The 20,756-nt window shown below is 34.2% G+C and overlaps 1 protein-coding gene across 1 annotated transcript in view; it reads left to right on the top strand.

The window, feature by feature from the left end:
• MAMDC2 (MAM domain containing 2) overlaps positions 1 to 20,756 on the top strand; it is a 238,542-nt gene that overhangs the window by 103,894 nt on the left and 113,892 nt on the right. The window contains exons 3-5 of the mRNA XM_074280715.1: positions 12,256 to 12,527; positions 16,023 to 16,107; positions 19,332 to 19,469. Coding sequence (XP_074136816.1) covers positions 12,256 to 12,527; positions 16,023 to 16,107; positions 19,332 to 19,469 — 495 coding nt within the window. The remainder of the gene's footprint in view (positions 1 to 12,255; positions 12,528 to 16,022; positions 16,108 to 19,331; positions 19,470 to 20,756) is intronic.

Below are 20,756 nucleotides of genomic sequence, written 5' to 3'. Positions count from 1 at the left end.
GTCCTTAGTGCCGTCATCCACATTAAAATGTAAATGGAGGGGCAGCTAGGTGGCGCAGTGGATAGAGCACCAGCCCTGAATTCAGGAGGACCGAGTTCAAATCTGGTCTCAGACACTTAACACTTCCTAGCTGTGTGACCCTGGACAAGTTTCACTTAACCCCAGCCTCAAGGAAAAAAAAAAAAAAGGAAATGGAAATATTTAACAAAATGAATAAATATAATACAACATAGATAAGGTTAATGTAGTAGCTAGAGCTGGCCTTGCAGCCATAAAGACTGAAGTTCAAGTTTCCTCTGGGACACAGTGACTTTGTGAATCTGGTCAAACCTTCAATGCTCTGGATAATTTTTTAAGACTCTACTTTGCAAAAAAAAAAAAAAAAAATCATCAGTCTACAGTGGTAAAGAGAATGTCCTATTTGGAAAGTTCCCTATATAAGTGAAATCCCAAGTCCAGTCTCTCTACCTCCTAAGATATCATCATTCTTTGTAATTTTGTTTAGTACTCTTTGTGTCCAGTGCCTTTTGAAGATATTCTTGAAGAAAGTATTCATGATATATGTGTGTATTTTGTACATATCAAAAAAACTGTGGATCCTTTCATTTTTTGATCTTGAGCTATATCTTGCAACATTTTTGTCAAGGTAATTTTGAAATTTTGTTTAAGGACTCTGACTGCTTACAAGTTTGTTTATTTGGGGAGGGGTAGGAAAGGTTCCCACTTCTAAAAAACAACAGCATAATTCAAAGAGTTTGGCATTTAGAGCGAAAGCAACTAACTTCAAGTCCTATTTCTGCCATTTATTAATACCATAACTTAATATCTTTAGGTCTGTAAGTTTCCTCAGCTCATAAAATGAAAATACTAGTATTTGCGGTAACATATTTCCAGAGTTATTGTGAGGAAAGGGTCTTGTAAACATTAAATTGATATATAAGTGTAAATTGACATTTTCTTTTTTCTAAACTTGTTTAAAATCCCTAAATAACAAATGAATTTTCCATCTCCTGTCAATATTTCATTAACACTGTGTTTTGTAATCTTCCCTAGACTTCTATTAGAAGTGATCACCCTTTCCACACATGATTTCTAGGACTTGTAAAATCTTTTTTTCTTTTTTATATATTTATATTATATTTTTCTTGTTTTTCTGTAGTGCTATTTAACTTTCCAGGAGTGGAGAGAATGTACATGCTTAAAGGAAGAGAAGTTTATATAAAATCACAGTCTCAGGAGAATCACAACTGTTAAGATGACCCAATAAAAAATTAATATTTTGATTTATTGTCACAGAAGAGCATAGAAATCAGTGGGTTAGAATGTTTCAGATAAACCAAAAGTTTATTGATACACAGTTAACAGAATCATTAATTTAAATATGACACAATCATATGAAATGAAGAGATGACTGTGTGTATCTATGTATAAACTAGGATTTGAGATTATCTTCACCACATCAAGTCATAATAATCATATTTATAGCTAACATTTATATAGCACTTTAACATTTACAGAATTATGTACAAAAATATTATCTTATTTTATCCTCACAACAATCTTGGGAAGTAAGTGCTATTATTATTCTTATTGTTGCAGTAAGGAAAATGCAGAATAATCGAATTAGTAAGTGTCTTAGGCAAACAGGATTCCAATTTAGGTCTTCTTCACTATAAATCCAGCATATTCTTCTTACTGTGCCACAACTCATCTATGATAATTATGTCATAAGCTTTGTTTTTTACAGACGAGTGCAACTACTAAAGTTCTAGAAATCCTATTGGTTTGGGGAGCGTTTACTGGACCCCGTTCTGTCTTCATTGAATCAATGGTATCAAAAGGTATCAAACACATGGCCCACAGGCCACATTCAGCCCACAACATCCCCAAACGCAGATTTAACCAGATTAAAATATAATTTGGAAATATTTAACAAATGTAACAAAACATCAATAATATTATGTTTTTAAAACAAAATCAATATACAGCATAGAAAGATCTTTATATATGATCTAGAGTTTAATATCTTTTTTTTACTTAAGAGCTATTATTATACCTGTATCATAAATTGCTGCTATTAAAATACCCTGAATATAATTCACTTGCATGCCTGAGATTTTTCTAAGTGCACACTTTGCAACAAGCACAAAAGTATTTATTAGAGATAATACATCTGTCCAACCAACTGTACCTCCCTATCAGAAATGGTGGTCTTCCTTAGCTATTGTCTTATACAGTGGCTTTCCCCTATACTGGTAAAGATTAAAACCCAATCACATATAATATTTTCATCTTTTCTTATTCTTACTAATATTTTTGTCCATAGCAGAACCACCTAATGTATAAGTTCTTTCAATATTTCATGGGTACCTTGGCAACCCTTAAACTGTCCATATTATCCACATTTTATCTTTGACCCTTATAATGCATTTTTATGCCACTTCTTACATGAAAGTTACTATAGCACTCTGTTAAAATCTACTAATAGCCTGACTCCTTTTTAGGTCACCTATATTCATGATTCTTCTGAGATGCTAATAATATTTTACAACTCACAGCCATAAAGCATAATTCCGAGAATACTGGCATTGAAAAGATAGTTTATTGTAGCAGTGAGTGTTATGATTATTGAAAATATTGCTTTACTTAATCCTCCCATGGTCTTAAAACTGAATGGGTTGCTACTTAGTCTAATGTGAAGCTAAAAATAGCTAAGGAAGACCACCATTTCTGTTAGGGAGGTACAGTTGGTTGGACAGATGTATTATCTCTAATAAATACTTTTGTGCTTGTTGCAAAGTATGCACTTAGAAAAATCTCAGGCATGCAAGTGAATTATATTCAGGGTATTTTAATAGCAGCAATTTATGATACAGATATAATAATAGCTCTTAAGTAAATAGAATTAAAATCCCTTCATTATCAAAGTACTTCAAATAATGCAAATATTTTTATATTTGTGAGGTTATTTAACATTATGAGAACAATGCTACCAATGTATAATAAAGCCAGATTTAAAGAGAATTTATATATGAGGGAAATGTTTTAAGATTTCATTAGAAAGCAAGGAGAGTTCCAAGCAGATATAATCCATGTGCTTAAACAATCTCATAATTAATAATTTTTAAACCTTGCAATATAGTTAGAAATATGATACCCTTTTTGCTGTTCAATCAACAAACATTAATTAAATGCTTACCATTTACCAAGCACATAAGTGTGATTGGATTACAAAGAAAGTTCAAAATAATCCTTTTCCTTTCTTTTATCATACCACTCTGTATTCTAATAAACCCTATATCCATCTGCTATAGGTATAATTCCCAGACATTCAACTTTCTGAACACTATAATTATTGAGAAGGAGAATAAGAAAATAATTTGTTAAACAGTGTGCTAGACAGAACCAGTTCATATAGATGTAGGGAACTGATTATTGAATTTTTAGTGTCAACATTTATACTTTTAAAATTAGCAGATTTACAAGTCAGGTTGTATAGGTCAAGACTATAATGTCAAGGTAGCAAGTGTCTGGGGACAGGTGTTTTCTCCACTAGGCCTGTGATTTCATTGGTCTAAGTCAGGACTTTTTAAGCTTTTTCCATTTATGATCCTTTTTCACTTAAAAATTTTTACAAAACCCTGAGTATATAGGTATAAAATAGACATACAAATCAAACATTTGCTGATAATAATCATAATTTTTCAACCTCCCCACATTCAGTTACATGGCCCTATATGGGGTCATAACCCAGTTTAAGAAACTAAGATCTAAAGTACATCCAGTGAGGAAACACCTCTAATAGGACAGGGTAGTGTCAGCTCTACTACTCAGTGCCTGAGGCACTAAGGATAAATGACTTGCCCAGGGATATACTGTCAGTATATCTCAAAGTCTATATTTGAATTGACCCCAGTATTTTTAAAAATAACTCTTTGTTGACGGTACATATGCATAGGTAATTTTTACACCATTATCCCTTGGACTCACTTCTGTTCCGACTTTTCCTTTCCCTCCCTCCACCCCCTCTCCTAGATGGCAGGCAGTCTTATACATGTTAAATATGTTAGAGTATATCCTAGATACAATATATATGTGCAGAACCGTACAGTTCTCTTGTTGCACAAGAAGAATTAGATGCAGAAGGTAAAAATAACCTGAGAAGAAAAACAAAAATGCAAACAGTTTACACTCATTTCCCAGTGTTCCTTCTCTGGGTGTAGCTGATTTTGTCCAACACTGATCAATTGGAACTGAATTACATTTTCTCTTTGTTGAAGATATCCACTTCCATCAGAATACATCCTCATATAGTATTGTTATTGAAATGTATAATGATCTCCTAGTTCTGCTCATTTCACTCAGCATCAGTTCATGTAAATCTTTAAAAGTGTCTCTGTATTCGTCCTGCTGGTCATTTCTTACAGAACGATAATATCCCATAACACCACAATTTACCCAACCATTCTCCATTTTCCAGTTTCTAGCCATCACAAAAAGGGCTGCCACAAACATTTTGGCACACACAGGTTCCTTTCCCTTCTTTAGTATCTCTTTGGGATATAAGCCCAAGTATATAAGTAACATTGTTGGATCAAAGAGTGTGCACAAATTGATAACTTTTGGGGCATAATTCCAGATTGCTCTCCAGAATGGTTGGATTCGTTCACAACTCCAACAGCAATGCATCAGTATCCCAGTTTCCCCACATCCCCTCCAACATTCATCATTATTTTTTCCTGTCATCTTAGCCAATCTGACAGGTGTGTAGTGGTATCTCAGAGTTGTCTTAATTTGCATTTCTCTGATCAATAGTGATTTGGAACATTCTTTCATATGAATGGAAATAGTTTCTATTTCATCATTTGAAAATTGTCTGTTCGTATCCTTTGACTATTTATCAATTGGAGAATGGCTTAATTTCTTATAAATTAGAGTCAATTCTCTGTATATTTTGGAAATGAGGCCTTTATTAGAACCTTTAACTGTAAAAATGTTTTCCCAATTTGTTACTTCCCTTCTAATCTTGTTTGCATTAGTTTTGTTTGTACAAAAGCTTTTTAATTTGATGTAATCAAAATTTTCTATTTTGTGATCAATAATGATCTCTAGTTCTCCTTTGGTCACAAATTCCTTCCTCCTCCACAAGTCTGAGAGGAAACTATCCTATGTTCTTCTAATTTCTTTATGATCTCGTTCTTTATGCCTAAATCATGGACCCATTTTGATCTTATCTTAGTATGTGGTGTTAAGTGTGGGTCCATACCTAGTTTCTGCCATACTAATTTCCAGTTTTCCTAGCAGTTTTTGTCAAATAATGAATTCTTATCCCAAAAGTTGGGATCTTTGGGTTTGTCAAACACTAGATTGCTATATTTATTCACTATCTTGTCCTGTGAATCTAACCTATTCCACTGATCAACTAGTCTATTTCTTAGTCAATGCCAAATGGTTTTGGTGACTGCTGCTTTATAATATAGTTTTAGATCAGGTACAGCTAGGCCACCTTCATTTTTGTTTTCATTAATTCCCTTGAAATGCTCGACCTTTTGTTCTTCTATATGAATTTTGTTATTTTTTTCTAGGTCATTTAAATAGTTTCTTGGGAGTCTGATTGGTATAACACTAAATAAATAGATTAGTTTAGGGAATATTGTCATCTTTATTATATTCACTCGGCCTATCCAAGAGCACTTAATATTTTTTCCAATTATTTAAATCTGACTTTATTTTTGTGGCAAGTGTTTTGTAATTTTGCTCATATAATTCCTGACTTTCCTTTGGTAGATAGATTCCCAAATGTTTTATACTATCAACAGTTATTTTGAATGGAATATCTCTTTGTATCTCTTGCTGTTGGATTTTGGTGGTAATATATAAAATATATAAAAATGCTGAGGATTTATGTGGATTTATTTTTTATCCTGCAACTTTGCTTCTATTTCTAATATTTCTAATTATTTCTAATAGCCTTTTAGCGGAATCTTTGGGGTTCTCTAAGTATACCATCATATCATTTCTGATTTAGCTGCATCCCACAAATTTTGGTATGATGTCTCATGGTTGTCATTATCTTGAGTGAAATTATTTCTATAATTTGTTGTTTCACCTAATCATTCTTTAAGATGAGATTATTTAGTTTCCAATTACTTTTTTGACTATTTACCCCTAACTTCTTGTTGAATGTAGTTTTTATTGCATGTGATCTGAAAAGCAAGCATTTACTATTTCTGCCTTCCTGCAATTAATTTTGAGATGTCCTAATATATGGTCAATTTTTGTATAGGTTCCATGAACTGGTGAGAAGAAAGTATACTCCTTTCTATCACCATTCAATTTTCTTTTTTTTTTTTTTTTAATTTTTTATTTTATTTTATAATTATAACATTTTTTGACAGTACATATGCATGGGTAATTTTTTACAACATTATCCCTTGCACTTACTTCTATTCAGATTTTTTCCCTTCCTCCCCCAACCCCCTCCCCCAGATGGCAAGCAGTCTTATATATGTTAAATATATTACAGTATAATTTAGATACAATATATGTGTGTAGAACCGAATTTTTTGTTGCACAGGAAGAATTGGATTCAGAAGGTAAAAATAACAGTTTACATTCATTTCCCAGTGTTCCTTTTCTGGATGTAGCTGGTTCTGTCCATCATTAATCAATTGGAATTGGATTAGCTCTTCTCTATGTTGAAGAAATCCACTTCCATCAGCATACATCCTCGTACAGTATCATTGTTGAAGTGTATAATGATCTTCTGGTTCTGCTCGTTTCACTCAGCATCAGTTGATGTAAGTCTCTCCAAGCCTCTCTGTATTTCTCCTGTTGGTCATTTCTTATAGAACAATAATATTCCATAACATTCATATACCATAGTTTACCCAACCATTCTCCAATTGATGGACATCCATTCATCTTCCAGCTTCTAGCCACTATGAAAAGGGCTGCCACAAACATTTTGGCACATACAGGACCCTTTCCCTTCTCTAGTAGTTCCTTGGGGTATAAGCCCAGTAGTAGTATGGCTGGGTCAAAGGGTATGCACATTTTGATAACTTTTTGGGCATAATTCCAGATTGCTCTCCAGAATGGTTGGATTCTTTCACAACTCCACCAACAATGCATCAGTGTCCCAGTTTTCCCACAGCCCCTCCAACATTCATCGTTATTTGTTCCTGTCATCTTAGCCAATCTGACAGGTGTGTAATGATACCTCAGAGTTGTCTTAATTTGCATTTCTCTGATCAATAGTGATTTGGAACACTCTTTCATATGAGTGGAAATAGTTTTAATTTCATCATCTGAAAATTGTCTGTTCATATCCTTTGACCATTTTTCAATTGGAGAATGGCTTGATTTCTTATAAATTAAAGTCAATTCTCTGTATATTTTGGAGATGAGGCCTTTATCAGAACCTTTAACTGTAAAAATTTTTTCCCAATTTGTTACTTCCCTTCTAATCTTGTTTGCATTAGTTTTGTTTGTGCAGAAACTTTTTAATTTGGTGTAATCAAAATGTTCTATTTTGTGATCAATAATGGTCTCTAGTTCTCCCTTGGACACAAACTCCTTCCTCCTCCACAAGTCTGAGAGGTAAACCATCCCATGTTCCTCCAATTTATTTATGATTTCGTTCTTTATGCCTAAATCTTGGACCCATTTTGATCTAATCTTAGTATGTGGTGTTAAATGTGGGTCCACCATTCAATTTTCTACAAAGATCTATCATACCTAATTTTTCTAATATTCTATTTACCTCTTTGACTTCTTTCTTATTTGTTTTGTGGTTTAATTTATCTAATTCTGAGACTGCAAGGTTGAGATCTCCCATTATTATAGTTTCGCTGTCTATTTCTTCTTGCAACTCTCTTAACTTCTCCTTTAGGAAGTTAGATGCTGTATCACTAAGAGCATATATGTTGAATATTGATATTGCTTCATTGTCTATTCTACCCTTTAGCACGATATAGTTTCCTTCCTTATCTCTTTTAATTAGATCAATTTTTGCTTTTGCTTGATCTAAGGATGGATAACCTTGCTTTTTTAGCTTCACTTGAACATAATATATTCTGCTCCAGCCTTTTACCTTTACTCTTTATGTATTTCACCGTTTTAAATGTGTTTCCTGTAAACAATATAATGTAGAGTTCTGACTTTTGATCCAGTCTGCTATACGCCTCTGCTTAATGGGAGAGTTCATCCCATTCACATTTACAGTTAAAATTACTAATTCTGTATTTCCTGCCATAATATTATCCCCAGATTATGCTTTTTTTCTCCTTGCCACCCTTGAACCCCTTCCCCAGTATTAAATTTATGGGCCCCACTTGCATCACGCAACCCTCCCTTTTTAGTATCCCTCTCCCCTCCCTTTAAATCCCTTCCTCTTTCTTGTACCCTTCCCTTATTACTCTTTTCCTTTTCCCTTTTCTTCTCCCCCTTTTTAATGAGGTGAGAGAGAATTCTCTGTAAAACAAATATGTCAATTATTTTCTCTTTGAGCCAATTCTGATGAGAGTACAGTTCACACAATGTTCCTCTCCCTCTCTAAATTCCCTCAGATATGATAAGTTTTTTTTTTTTTGCCTCTTCCTGGGATGTAGTTTCCCTCTTTTTTATCTTCCCTTTTCCCTTTTTCTGACATTATCCCCTTTCCATTTCTACTTCCCTTTTTTCATGTTATATCAGTAAAATTAAATTATACATGTGGACTTTATGTATATGCACAACAGAAATACAGTTCTCAAGAGTTCCTTTTACCTTTTTCTGCTTCTCTTAAGTCCTGTGGTTGGAGATGAATTTTTTTTGTTTAGATCTGGTTTTTTCCTTAGAAACAAATGGAATTCATCTGTTTCATTAAATGTCCATCTTCTTCCATGGAAGAAAAATGCTTAACTTAGCTGGGTGGTTTATTCTTGGCTGCATTCCAAGTTCTTTTGCCTTTCGGAATATCAGATTCCAGGCCCTTCGATCCTTTAAGGTGGAGGCAGCCAGATCTTGAGTGACCTTATTGTGGCACTTTGGTATTTGAATTGTTTTTTCCTGGCTGCTCATAATATTTTTTTTTTCCTTAGTCTGATAGTTCTGAAGTTTGGCCACAATATTCCGTGGTGTTTGATGAATTCTTTCAATGTTTATTTTTACCTTCTGGTTCTAATTACCTCTGGGCAGTTCTCTAGAATAGAATCTAGGCTCTTTTTTTATCATGATTTTTGGGAAGTCCAATAATCCTCATATTATCTCTCCTAGATCTATTTTCCAGGTCTGTTGATTTTCCACGTAAATATTTGATGTTTTTCTCCAGCTTTTCATTTTTTTGGTTTTCCTTGACTGATTCTTGCTGTCTCAATTAATCATTCACATCTGTTCATTCAGTTCTGATTTTTAATGAGTTATTTTCTTAAATTGCTTTTTTTGCTTCTTTTTGTATATGTCCAACTGAGTTTTTGAATGAGTTGTTTTGCTCTATGGAATTTTTTTCCATTTCAATAATTTTTTTAGTGAGTTATTTTCTTTTGTCCAAATCACAAATCCTACTTTCTTGGGAATTCTTTCTTTTCCAATTCACAAATCCTACTTTCCATGGATTTTTTAACCTTTTCCAATTCACAAATTCTGTTTCCCTGTACTTCCTTATGAATTCTTTATCTTTTTCAATTCACATTTCAGGATGTTGTTACTCTCTTGCATAGCTTTTCTTTCCTTTCCCCATTTTTCTTCTAACTCTCTCAGGTTTTTAATAGTCTCTTCTAGGAGAGAGTTATGTGATGGGAGTCAGGTAACATTCCCCTTCAGGGTATTATCTGGATACTGTCTGCTATTAGTCTCCTTGGGGTTGCAAACCTGCTCTTTCTATATAGAAGCTATCAATCGTCCTTTTAAATTTTTTACTCATTTTTAAAACCTATAGGATGTGCCTTCAAAGCAAGGAGATTACCAGCTTCCTCTGCAGAAGGGGATAGGTATATGGGGGCAGCTGTCTTGTGAACGGGCTGCAAAGTGTACGAGGGTGCTCTTATCATTATCTATTTCTGTCATCTTAGCCAAACTGAGAGATATGAAATGGTACCCCAGAGTTGTCTTAATTTTCATTTCTCTAATTAATAATGATTTAGAGCTTTGTTTTATGGCTTTAATATCTTTATCTGAAAACTGTTTGTTCATATCCTTTGACCAATTGGGGAATGACTTGTTATAAATTTGAAAAAAATTCTCTATATATTTTATAAATGAAGCCTTTATCAGAAATGCTGGCTACACTAATTGTTTTTCAGCTTTCTGCTTCCTTTCTGATCTTGACTGTATTGGCTTTGTTTGTGCATCAAAATTACACATTTTACATTTCATACTGTTCGCTAGTTCTTCTTTGGCCATAAATTCTTCCCTTCTCCAAAAATCTGACAGGTAGATTATCCCTTGCTCTCCTAATTTACTTATCAATCTATTATGTCTAAATCATGAAACCATTTCAACCTTATCTTGGTATAGTGTTAAGGACCATGCCTAAGCGAACGGGCAGGTCAATTCTCCAGGAGCCTCCACTGCTGTGAATCATAACTCTTGAAGGAGTTGCAAAGCAGCCTGTTCCTTGTGGATTGGGAATGAAATACATTGGAGGCAATAGGGCAGAGGAGAGAGATCAGAGAATACAGATGATTGAGAAATCTCCTTGTATCATCATCATCATCATCATCATCATCATCATCATCATCATCATCATCATCCTCTCACATAAGAGATCCATTCTACAGATCTGATTTAGACCTCTAGCAGCCACTGGCGGGTGGTACCCCTATCACAACAGTATAGGATGTGAGATGTTGATCTATGTCTAGTTTGTTATACTACTTTTTGATTCCACTGATCCACTGATCCACTGATTTCTTAGCCGGTACCAAATAGTTTTTATAACTGCCTCTTTATAATATAATTCTTTGCTTCATTTCTTACAGTCTTAATCATTGGTTGGGCATTGCCTCAGTCAAACTGAAACTTGTTAAAGACCTTAGCTTAAAAAGACTAGGTGGCCTCATCTATATCTTGGCAGTGGACCTAGATGGCTCTGGAGGTGAAAGTGCATCTGGTAACTTTACACTTCTTCACTTAAATCCAATTCACTTATATGTCATACCATTACCTCACTGATGTCACAGTCCTCTTCCAGAACAAAAGAAAAAGAGTAACAACTTGTTCTGTGACTGGGCAAATCATTTGGCTGCTCTGGGCTTCATTTCCTCTATGATAGTGAATAATCTCCAAAGTGTAAACTCGTGCTGATGGTTCTGTGGTCAACTTTTGTATCTCACAAAGTCTTTAGGATACTCAGAATAAATAGATTTAGTTAAACCCATTTAAATCTTATAATGACACTATACACTACGTTAGATACAAGTGTCTTCATTGGATGACCAGATGAATTAAAACATAAGGCTGCAAAGGTCACTTGATCAAATTCCTACTACTAATCTGGGATGGGTATTATTCATATATCTGTAGAGATCCTTGAATATTATTGTAAAGTACACATAGATCATGATGATGTCTTATATAATGTCTACAAATGCTAGTCAGGGACAGCTTAGATGCCCTGTACCCTTGTAACTCAGGTCACTGTTATATCTAAACTAGAAAAATTCAGGAGTATTGATAGTTCCAATCTAGTTCTATTCTCCTTCTAAGAGATGTTTGGATGCCAACCACTATTATCAACGCTACACTTCAAGTCAGGAAGCATTTCATTTCAGTCATGTCCAACTCTTTGTGACTCCATTTAGGATTTTCTTGGCAAATATAATGGGAGTACTTTCCCTTTTCCTTCTGTAGCTACTTTTACAGATGAGGAACTAAAGTAGTAAGGGTTAAATAATTTGCCTAGTGTCACACAACTAGTAGCATGTAAAGTCAGATTTGAATTCATAAAGATAGGTTTTCTTGATTCCAAGCCTAGTGCTCTCCACTGCACCACTTAGCTGCCATCACTGTCAGGAAGACTTGAGTTCAAATCCTGCCTCCCATCTTTACTAGATATGTGATCCTGGGCAAATCACTTGACCTTTGTCTGCCTCAGTTTTCTTTTATGTAAAATGAGAATTATAATAGCATTTACTTCCCTGGGATATTGTGAGGATGAAATCAGATAATATACATTAAATGCTATATAAATATTAGCTAATATTTTAGTATTTAAACATGTTACACTTCCTTTTCTCATGTTGTATATATTAAACTGGTTTTTTTTATTTCTAGGTCATTATATTTATGTGGATTCTACCTTTGCCAAGCAGGGGGAGAAAGCAGTCCTGCTGAGTCCTGACCTGCAGGCAGAGGAATGGAGCTGCCTTCGGCTAGTTTATCAGATTACCACATCTTCACCATTTCCATCCATCCCCAGCCAGCTAAATCTCTATATTAGGTCAGCAGGAGAAAATTTTGATCATTTGCTGTGGTCAACCAAGGAGTCTTCTGATAGCTGGCTCATAGCTAGTCTAGATTTACGAAATAGCACTAAGAAATTCAAGGTAAGTGAAATAAAGCACAAATTTCTTTATGTATGTTTCCTGTACTCCTAGAATCTTGCTTAAAATTTCTGACATAATGGGTGTTTTCCTATGTTGGGAATTTGTTTAGGGGTGAGGGAAGGTGTTTGAAACACCATAAAGAAAGATTAGTAATAAAAAATTATATTGTGTTCCCTAAATTAGATTTTTGCTAGACCACCTCTTCACCTACTTAATAGGATTTTCAAATATTAACAAGCTTGTAAATTGTCTCAAGTTGAGTTTAAGCAAGCAATGGGCTTTTACAAGTATTTTCATTTTTCTTATAATTTGATTTTATTATTGCTAATGTATACATATATATCTCTTTTATATAATTACTTGCTATAAATTTAGGATGATACATAAAACTATTTTTAAAAGGTAAAATGTAAGTATTTTGGGAAGAACCACATGTAGAATATATGTTCATATTCTAGAGTATATGTCCTTTTCAGATACTTAGAATTTCTCCCTAGAAAGGTTAAAGAAGGGAGTGAGACAAAGGATGCCCCTTCTAATCATTCTTCTTCCTCCTCTCCAGTCTTTTATACCCCAGAGTTGGGCTCACACAAACTTTTCCTTAGCCTTTTCTCATACTTTGGGACCAATTGTGCCCAAAGATTGATCCCAGACCAACTTTGTTGTTGGTGCTACTTTGAGCTACAGGTTACTTCAAATAAATGTACTCCTTTGTTCCTTAATAACTTGTTCTATAACCCTCCTTTATCAAACTCCAGTTGTATAACTCAGCTTACCCTCTTGTTCCTGAATCCCAATCTTTCTATGTCATATCTTATATTTTTGGAACTAGATTTGAAGTCTTATTCTTAGACCTTAGTACCTGCAACTGTATCCCTAACATTCATTGATCAACTCCCTGATGCTATCATGTCCCATCTTTTGCCTCTTGACTGCCATAGACTATCTAGATACTTAATCAGCCTATCATTATTTAACTATCAGTCACTTACCTTTTAAAAATTTAACCTAGAAATTTAAAATTCTAAAGTTACTGTCTTTCTAAAATTTTACTTATTGCTTGAGATATTCTGGAGCCAGCTTCACTTATTTTCAATATGAACATATATATCTTGGACATGACAAGAGAGCTAGTTGTTAAACATTTACTAACATACTTTTGCTTGTTAACAGAAACTCTCGAAATTTTCATTTGCTTCGAGTTTCTCTTATTTTCTACTCTTAGATGCAGGCCAAATGGTTCTTTTTAGTTATCCCTATTCTTGCTTAACCTATCCCTAGAATGAATAAATAGATTGATATAACTCCTGGAAAAGTATAATGTTAGTGAGAGAAAGTGTCTTAAGGACACAGATTTTCAAGGAAGCAGTTTTTATTTGTCTTCTTTCCCCTTTTCCCCTACTTACATTTCTGATTCTAAAGAGCTAGTAAAAACCATTGAGATACTGAAATTAATTATTTATTTCCATATCAAGAATAATAAGAAAAAGGCAAGTAAAATAATTCTGAGCTTTTGCCTAATGCCTATCAGATAATCAAAGATGGAGAAAGACAAAAAAATTCTGTATGTGGGAAGGGCCATAGGAAGACACGCATACTCACATACTGTTGGTGGAGATGGTATTATATAAGAAAGGCATTAAACTACGTATATTCCAATGACCCAGAGATATCACAAGGAAATAAAAGGCAGAATGACAGGTCTCAAATACATAAAAATATTGGTAGCAGAACTTTTTGTTATTGCAGGAAATTAGAGCAAAATGATCAGCCATTCATGGAGGATTGATAAAACCAACAGTAGCATATGAAAGGAACAGAACATTATTTTGCTATGAAAGAAACAACAAAATTGAAGAACTCGGGAAAACGAGGAAAGATGTATATGAATTGATATAAAATGAAGTGAGCCCAACTCAGAATAGTTTATACAAATGATCATGATAATGTATCATGCTCAATCTCTTTCAGGCAGTTAGGTAGCACGGTAGATAGAGTACTAGGCCTGGAGTCAGGAAGACTCATCTTCAAAGTTCAAATCTGACCTCAAACACTTACTAGCTATGCAACTCTGGGAAAGACACTTAAACTTAAGCCTGTTTGCCTCAGTTTCCTTACATGTAAAATGAGCTGGAGACAGGTACAACTGAAAATGACTACATACACATACACATACACACACACACACAGTACAAAAAAACTTCAATTAATAATACATTGGCCAAGCATATCGTCAAGTGAAATCTTGGGAAAATGTCTCCATTCTCTCATTTGTATTAGTGGTACATTATAGATAAGTAAAGAATGAAACATCATTAGACATAACCAATTTACTGATTTATTTTGCTTAGTTGATATTCTTTCTTATAAGAGAAGCTATATTGCCAGAAGTAAGAAGAGTAGAAAGTCATTGGGAAGTTATGCCTATGTTTAAAAACAGTATCAAACATATATTGGATTGCTTGCCACCTAGGAGAGGGGGAAATTTGGAACACAAGGCTATGCAAGGGTCAATGTTGAAAAATTATCCATACATATGTGTTGAAAATAAAAAGCTTTAATTAAAAAAATAAGCAGAAAAAATAACAGTATTGACAAAAGATTTTTAAAAATTAACTGATAGACAGCCTTCAATAGTAAAGTTTAGTCTTCTTTTATTACCCAAGCTGGTTAAACTGTGATTTCAGCTAGAGTTGACTATTGTGACAATTGGTGGTACGAATGGTACCTCTAGAATCAGAGAACTTGAATTCAAATCCTGCCCTATTTTCTATCTATGTGACCCTGGATAAGCCATCTAATGTCCCTGAGACTTAATTTCTTCATTTATAAAATGAAGGAGTTGTATTAAATGTTTTCTGAGACATCTGAGACTGTACCCATGATCCTATAAATGGCCAGCTAGGCAATTTAGAGGATAGAGCAATGGGTCTGTAGTCCGGAAGTCTGTTCAGGAGTCAGCTCAAATATTTCTTCAGACACATTAGATGTGTGACCCTGAGCAAGTTACTTCACTCTATTTGCCTCAGTTTCCTCATCTGTAAAATAGGATAGCAAAAGTGCCCACTTTGCAGAGTTGTTCTGAAAATCAAATATTTGTTAATAGTATTTGTTAAGTGCTTAGCACTTTGCCTAACACATAGCTGGTGATATAGAAGTGTTGTTATTATTATTATCATCATTAATTGATATTGTCCTTTCTTACATCTAATAAATGACCTTGATTGGTATATACTACCTCTGTCTTTTTTCATAGAAGAGTGAAGGTGATATTAACAACAGCTTGTTCTCACACTCAAGCACAGAACCTTTCCATGTGCATTCTTTAGAGTAAGAGTAATGATATCTCAAACAATAACTAAATAGAGATTAATGGAAGTATTTTGTCTTGCGTTAATGAAGAGCCTTATGGCTAAATTATTGAGGAATTGAAAGGGTGATCATAGAAACATGATTTAGATAAACAATTCTCTTCCTCTTCCATGTGTTACACAGATATTAATAGAAGGTATACTGGGGCAAGGAACTATAGCCAGTATTGCAGTTTTTGAAATTAAGATGATGACTGGATATTGTATTGGTAAGTGGTTTTTCATTTCCCCTGTTTCAATGTTTGCTGGAAATCTACTGTTGCCAGGAGAAATGTTCTAGGCAGACACTGCTTACTCTTGAGTTGAAAAAGTCTAGGAAGGCAGCTAGGGAAGGGGAAAACACTGGACTAGAAGTTAAGAGATTTGGGTTCAAGTCTTGTCTCTGACACTAACCAGCTGTGTGATCTTGAGCAAACCGCTTCACTAACAGGGGCATCAGTTTTCTCATTTGTAAAATTGTTTAGAGATTAGATCTCTAATTTCCTTTCTGTTTTTTCATTTTATGAATTTGGCCTCTAGAAAATCTCTGCAAAATGCCTTAAAGTTTTGTGGCTTTTTTTTTTCTGTCTATATTCAAAAGACTTGTCCTTATTGTCCTCAGAGTACTAAACTATGGAAAGGAAGAAAAACTGATGTGGCTTCTATAATGTAACAGTCATTGCCTAACATCTGCAAGTTATAATAAGAATTCCTAGCATTGCACACTTAGCCTTTTGTTCCAACTGCTGAGAAAAATAGACATCATCACCCTACCTTCTAAGTATCTCCTATACTCTTCAGTGTCCCCTTCTTCCTCATCATAAATATCAACAATATCAGCACAAATTTCTGAAGTCTCATTTCTCATTCTTGAACTCCTAGTGCTGGTTTAAATTTAAAGGGAATAAAATAATTATAAACATAATTTTCCTTTTTCTTCACAGTTAAGTAGTTTTATACTTCCCTTTGCTTGATTTGAGACATTCTAGTCTTCTCCATCTCTTCTATAATTCCCACAGTTAGTTATAATTCCCTTGATTAGTCAAAGGTCTTTTCACCTCTTCTCTCTCTCAGTGCTAGTGGGAGAGGATAAGAATTTTTTAAATGTATGCCTTGCTTCTCATGATACTTCTGTCTCAACTTTCAAAAGAATCATGAGACTATAAATTTAGATCTGGAAGGGAATGAAGAGATCAGTTAGTACAAACCCTCTAATTGAGGAAACTGAGTCCCAGAGGCAGCTGGGCAGTAAATAGAGTGCTGGGCTTGAAGTCAAGAGAATCTGAGTTCAAAGTCAAACTCAGATACTTACTAGGTATATGACATTGGGTAAGTTGTTTAACACTATTTGCCTCAATTTCCTCATCTATTAAGTGAGTTAGAAAAGAAAATGGCAAACTACTCCAGTATTTTTGTCAAGAAATGGGATCATAAATTGAAACTATTTCCACTCATAAAAGAGTGTTCCAAATCACTATTGATCAGAAAAATGCAAATTAAGACAACTCTGAGATACCACTACACACCTTTCAAATTGGCTAAGATGACAGAAAAAAAAAAATGATGAATGTTGGAGGGGATGCAGGAAAACTGGGACATTGATGCATTGCTGGTGGAGTTGTGAACGAATCCAACCATTCTGGAGAGCAATTTGGAATTATGCCCCCAAAATTATCAAACTGCATCTCTTTGATCCAGCAGTGTTACTACTGGGCTTATATCTCAAAGAGATACTAAAGAAGGGAAAGGGACTCTACGTGCCAAAATGTTTGTGGCAGCCCTTTTTGTAGTGGCTAGAAACTAGAAAATGCCCATCAATTGGAGAATGATTGGGTAAATTGTGGCATATGAATGTTATGGAATATTATTGTTCTGTAAGAAATGACCAGCAGGAGGAATACAGAGAGGCTTGGAGAGACTTACATGAACTGATACTAAGTGAAAGGAGCAGAACCAGGAGATCATTATGCACATTATATACAATAACGATACTGTATGAGGATGTATTCTGATGGAAGTGGATATCTTTGACAAAGAGAAGATCTAATTCAGTTCCAATTGATCAATCTTAGACAGAATCAGCTACACTCAGAAAAGGAACACTGGGAAATCAACGTGAACTACCTCCTTTTTTGTTTTTCTTCCCAGGTTATTTTTACCTTCTGAATCCAATTCTTTTTGTGCAACAAGAGAACTGTTCAGTTCTGCCCACATATATTGTATCTAGGATATACTATAACATATTTAACATGTATAAGACTGCTTGCCAACTAGGGGAGGGGGTAGAAGGAAGGAAGGGAAAACTTGGAACAGAAGTGAGTGCAAGGGATAATGTTGTAAAAAATTACCCAGGCATATGTACTGTCAATAAAAAGTTATAATTTAAAAAAAAAAAGAAAGAAATGGGATCATAAAGAATCAGCTACAATTTTTAAAATGACTGAATTATAGAGACCCAGAGGTCTCAAGATCATACAGACAGGTAAATGACACTTAACTTTGCTTCTCTGACTCCAAATCTGTTAACTTCCTCAGGAATCTAAAAGTAACTCCCTCCTCTTTTGTTTTAACACTATGAACTGGTCGTATATGTCTAGTGTCTTCCCTCTGAGATTACATGAAATATTTTCTATTAGAAACATTCAGTGATTTCATCAATATATCAGAGACCTATGATTTTTGTTTGTATGGGAGCTCCCTATAATCATCCATTTATATCTAGTAGTCATAAATCAAAGAATCATATATTTAGAGCTATTAAAGACTTTAGAGGCTATAGAATCCAGCTCCTTTATTATTATTATTATTATTATTATTATCTACAAATTATGAACCTGAGTCAAGAAAAATTAAATGCTTTGCCTAAGATCACATAGACAGCAAGTGTCTGAGGTGGGATTTGAACCCAGCTCTTGCTAACTCCAAATCCAGCACTCTTCCTATTAAAACTCCTGCCCAGAAGTGAAAAGGGGGAATGGAGTGAAATTGGGAGTCCAAGAACCCCAAATGTGTTTTCACTGATATTAGGAATGGCCTCCATCAATTCACATTAAGTTATTTTTCAACTTGTAGTGTTAGGCAGTTAGCTGAGAAACTGATAATTTTGGTGTCTGACCCAGAGTCATAAACCAGCCTGAATCAGAAATTGGCCTTGAATTTAAACCTACCTGATTCAGAGACCAATTATTTTAGTTATTTTACTATGCTGTTGACTTTGGAGACTGTCATCTATTTTATTTCTTTCTTACTAACCTGGTACTTTTAAGAAATCTAACATGGACAATTTTGAGATGATGATCTCAGTGGGATAAAGAACAGAGCAATCTAACCATGTAAATACATGAGGCCAGACCTCCCTTTAGGTTCTGACTATAGATGCACTGGGATGTGATTGGATCTTTGTTGATATGTTTTTTTTCTGCTCTTCACCTCCCCCCCCCCCACCTAATTATAGAGTGTGACTTTGAAGAAAATCATCTTTGTGGCTTTTTAAATCGTTGGAATCCCAATGTGAACTGGTTTGTTGGAGGAGGAAATATACGGAATTCACATTCAATTCTTCCTCATGATCACACACTCAAAAGTGAACTGGGTAAGTCAGGGATTAACTAAAAAAAAAAAAAAAAAAAAAAAAGTTAATTGGGTTATCTCTCACTAGCTTACTTCAGTGTATTTATACTGTATTTACCTGTGAATATGCCACATCTTTCCCAAAGAATATAAGTTTTTTTGAGGGCAGGGAGTGACATTTTTGTCTTTCCGATTCCAGAACTTAGCACAATATTTTGCACAAATTTGATACTTACAAGTATTATAATGATAAATAAAAATGCTTATAAATATAAATATTTTTATAAATATAATAAATATTTGGCTTGTTAATGCTACAAACCATTTTTTGAACTACTAAATGTAAATAGGAGTAGGAAAATTGTACTGGAGTACAGTTGTGCACATACTTATTTTGGGGAGCTTTGAGGACAACATCAAGTAGTATTCTAATCCAAGAGGATTTATCCTCTTGTATTATGTTTTCATTGTGCTTTTCATCTCTATTCTCTTTTTTTCCTCTCTTTGTCCTTGAAACCCAAAGATCAATCAGTTAACAAGCATTTGAGTTCCTAGTATGTATCTAGACACTGTTAGGCACTGGGGATATAAGTACAAAGAATGAAATAATCTCTACTCCCAAAGAGTTTAAATTCTAATTTGGGGGAGGAAGAAAAGATAATACTCATCCACAAATAGATAAAAATAGTTATCTATAAATACAAATCAAATACATGAAGTGGTTAAATTATAAGATAGTTTGGGAAGGAAAACTAGTAATTAGGAAGAAAATCTTTCAAATGATACTGAACAATATTAGAACACAAAATTTACTTCTATTATATCAATAGGGAGGTAAGGAATTATGAATGTGAAATGTGCTATAAAATGTTAGGCATAGCCATTTCTTCTGGTTTTGATAAAATGTTTTTATCTTTATTACAAGGGCAAAATCAGTGTGGGATTAGAGTGAGGTTTGGGAGAAACAGATGTGGAATAAAAAATTTAATAAATTAATACTAAATAAGTTAATAGTAAAACTTAAATATGAAAAGGAAGGAAAATTATCCTGCTATAGGAGGGAGGATTAGAAGAATAAATCAACATTTAGAGGACCAAGTGACAATGAATAGGAAAAAATGGAAAGATTGGTTGAAAGGTTTTGGAAAGAAGCATTTTTCCTCCAGGAGGTCTCCAGCCACTGAGGAGGTTGTTTCTGATCTCACCCTAACCCTTGCATAACTAAATTTGCATAGATAACTCTATGGCAAAGAATAGAGTCTCTCACTACTTAATAACAATCAATAATTTCTTCCTTTTTTCTGAACTT

This window comes from Sminthopsis crassicaudata, chromosome 1 (assembly GCF_048593235.1).
Source record: "Sminthopsis crassicaudata isolate SCR6 chromosome 1, ASM4859323v1, whole genome shotgun sequence".
Taxonomy (NCBI): Eukaryota; Metazoa; Chordata; class Mammalia; order Dasyuromorphia; family Dasyuridae; genus Sminthopsis; species Sminthopsis crassicaudata.
The sequence above is the reverse complement of the archived record's forward strand: the minus strand, read 5'-3'. Positions and strand labels throughout refer to the sequence as shown.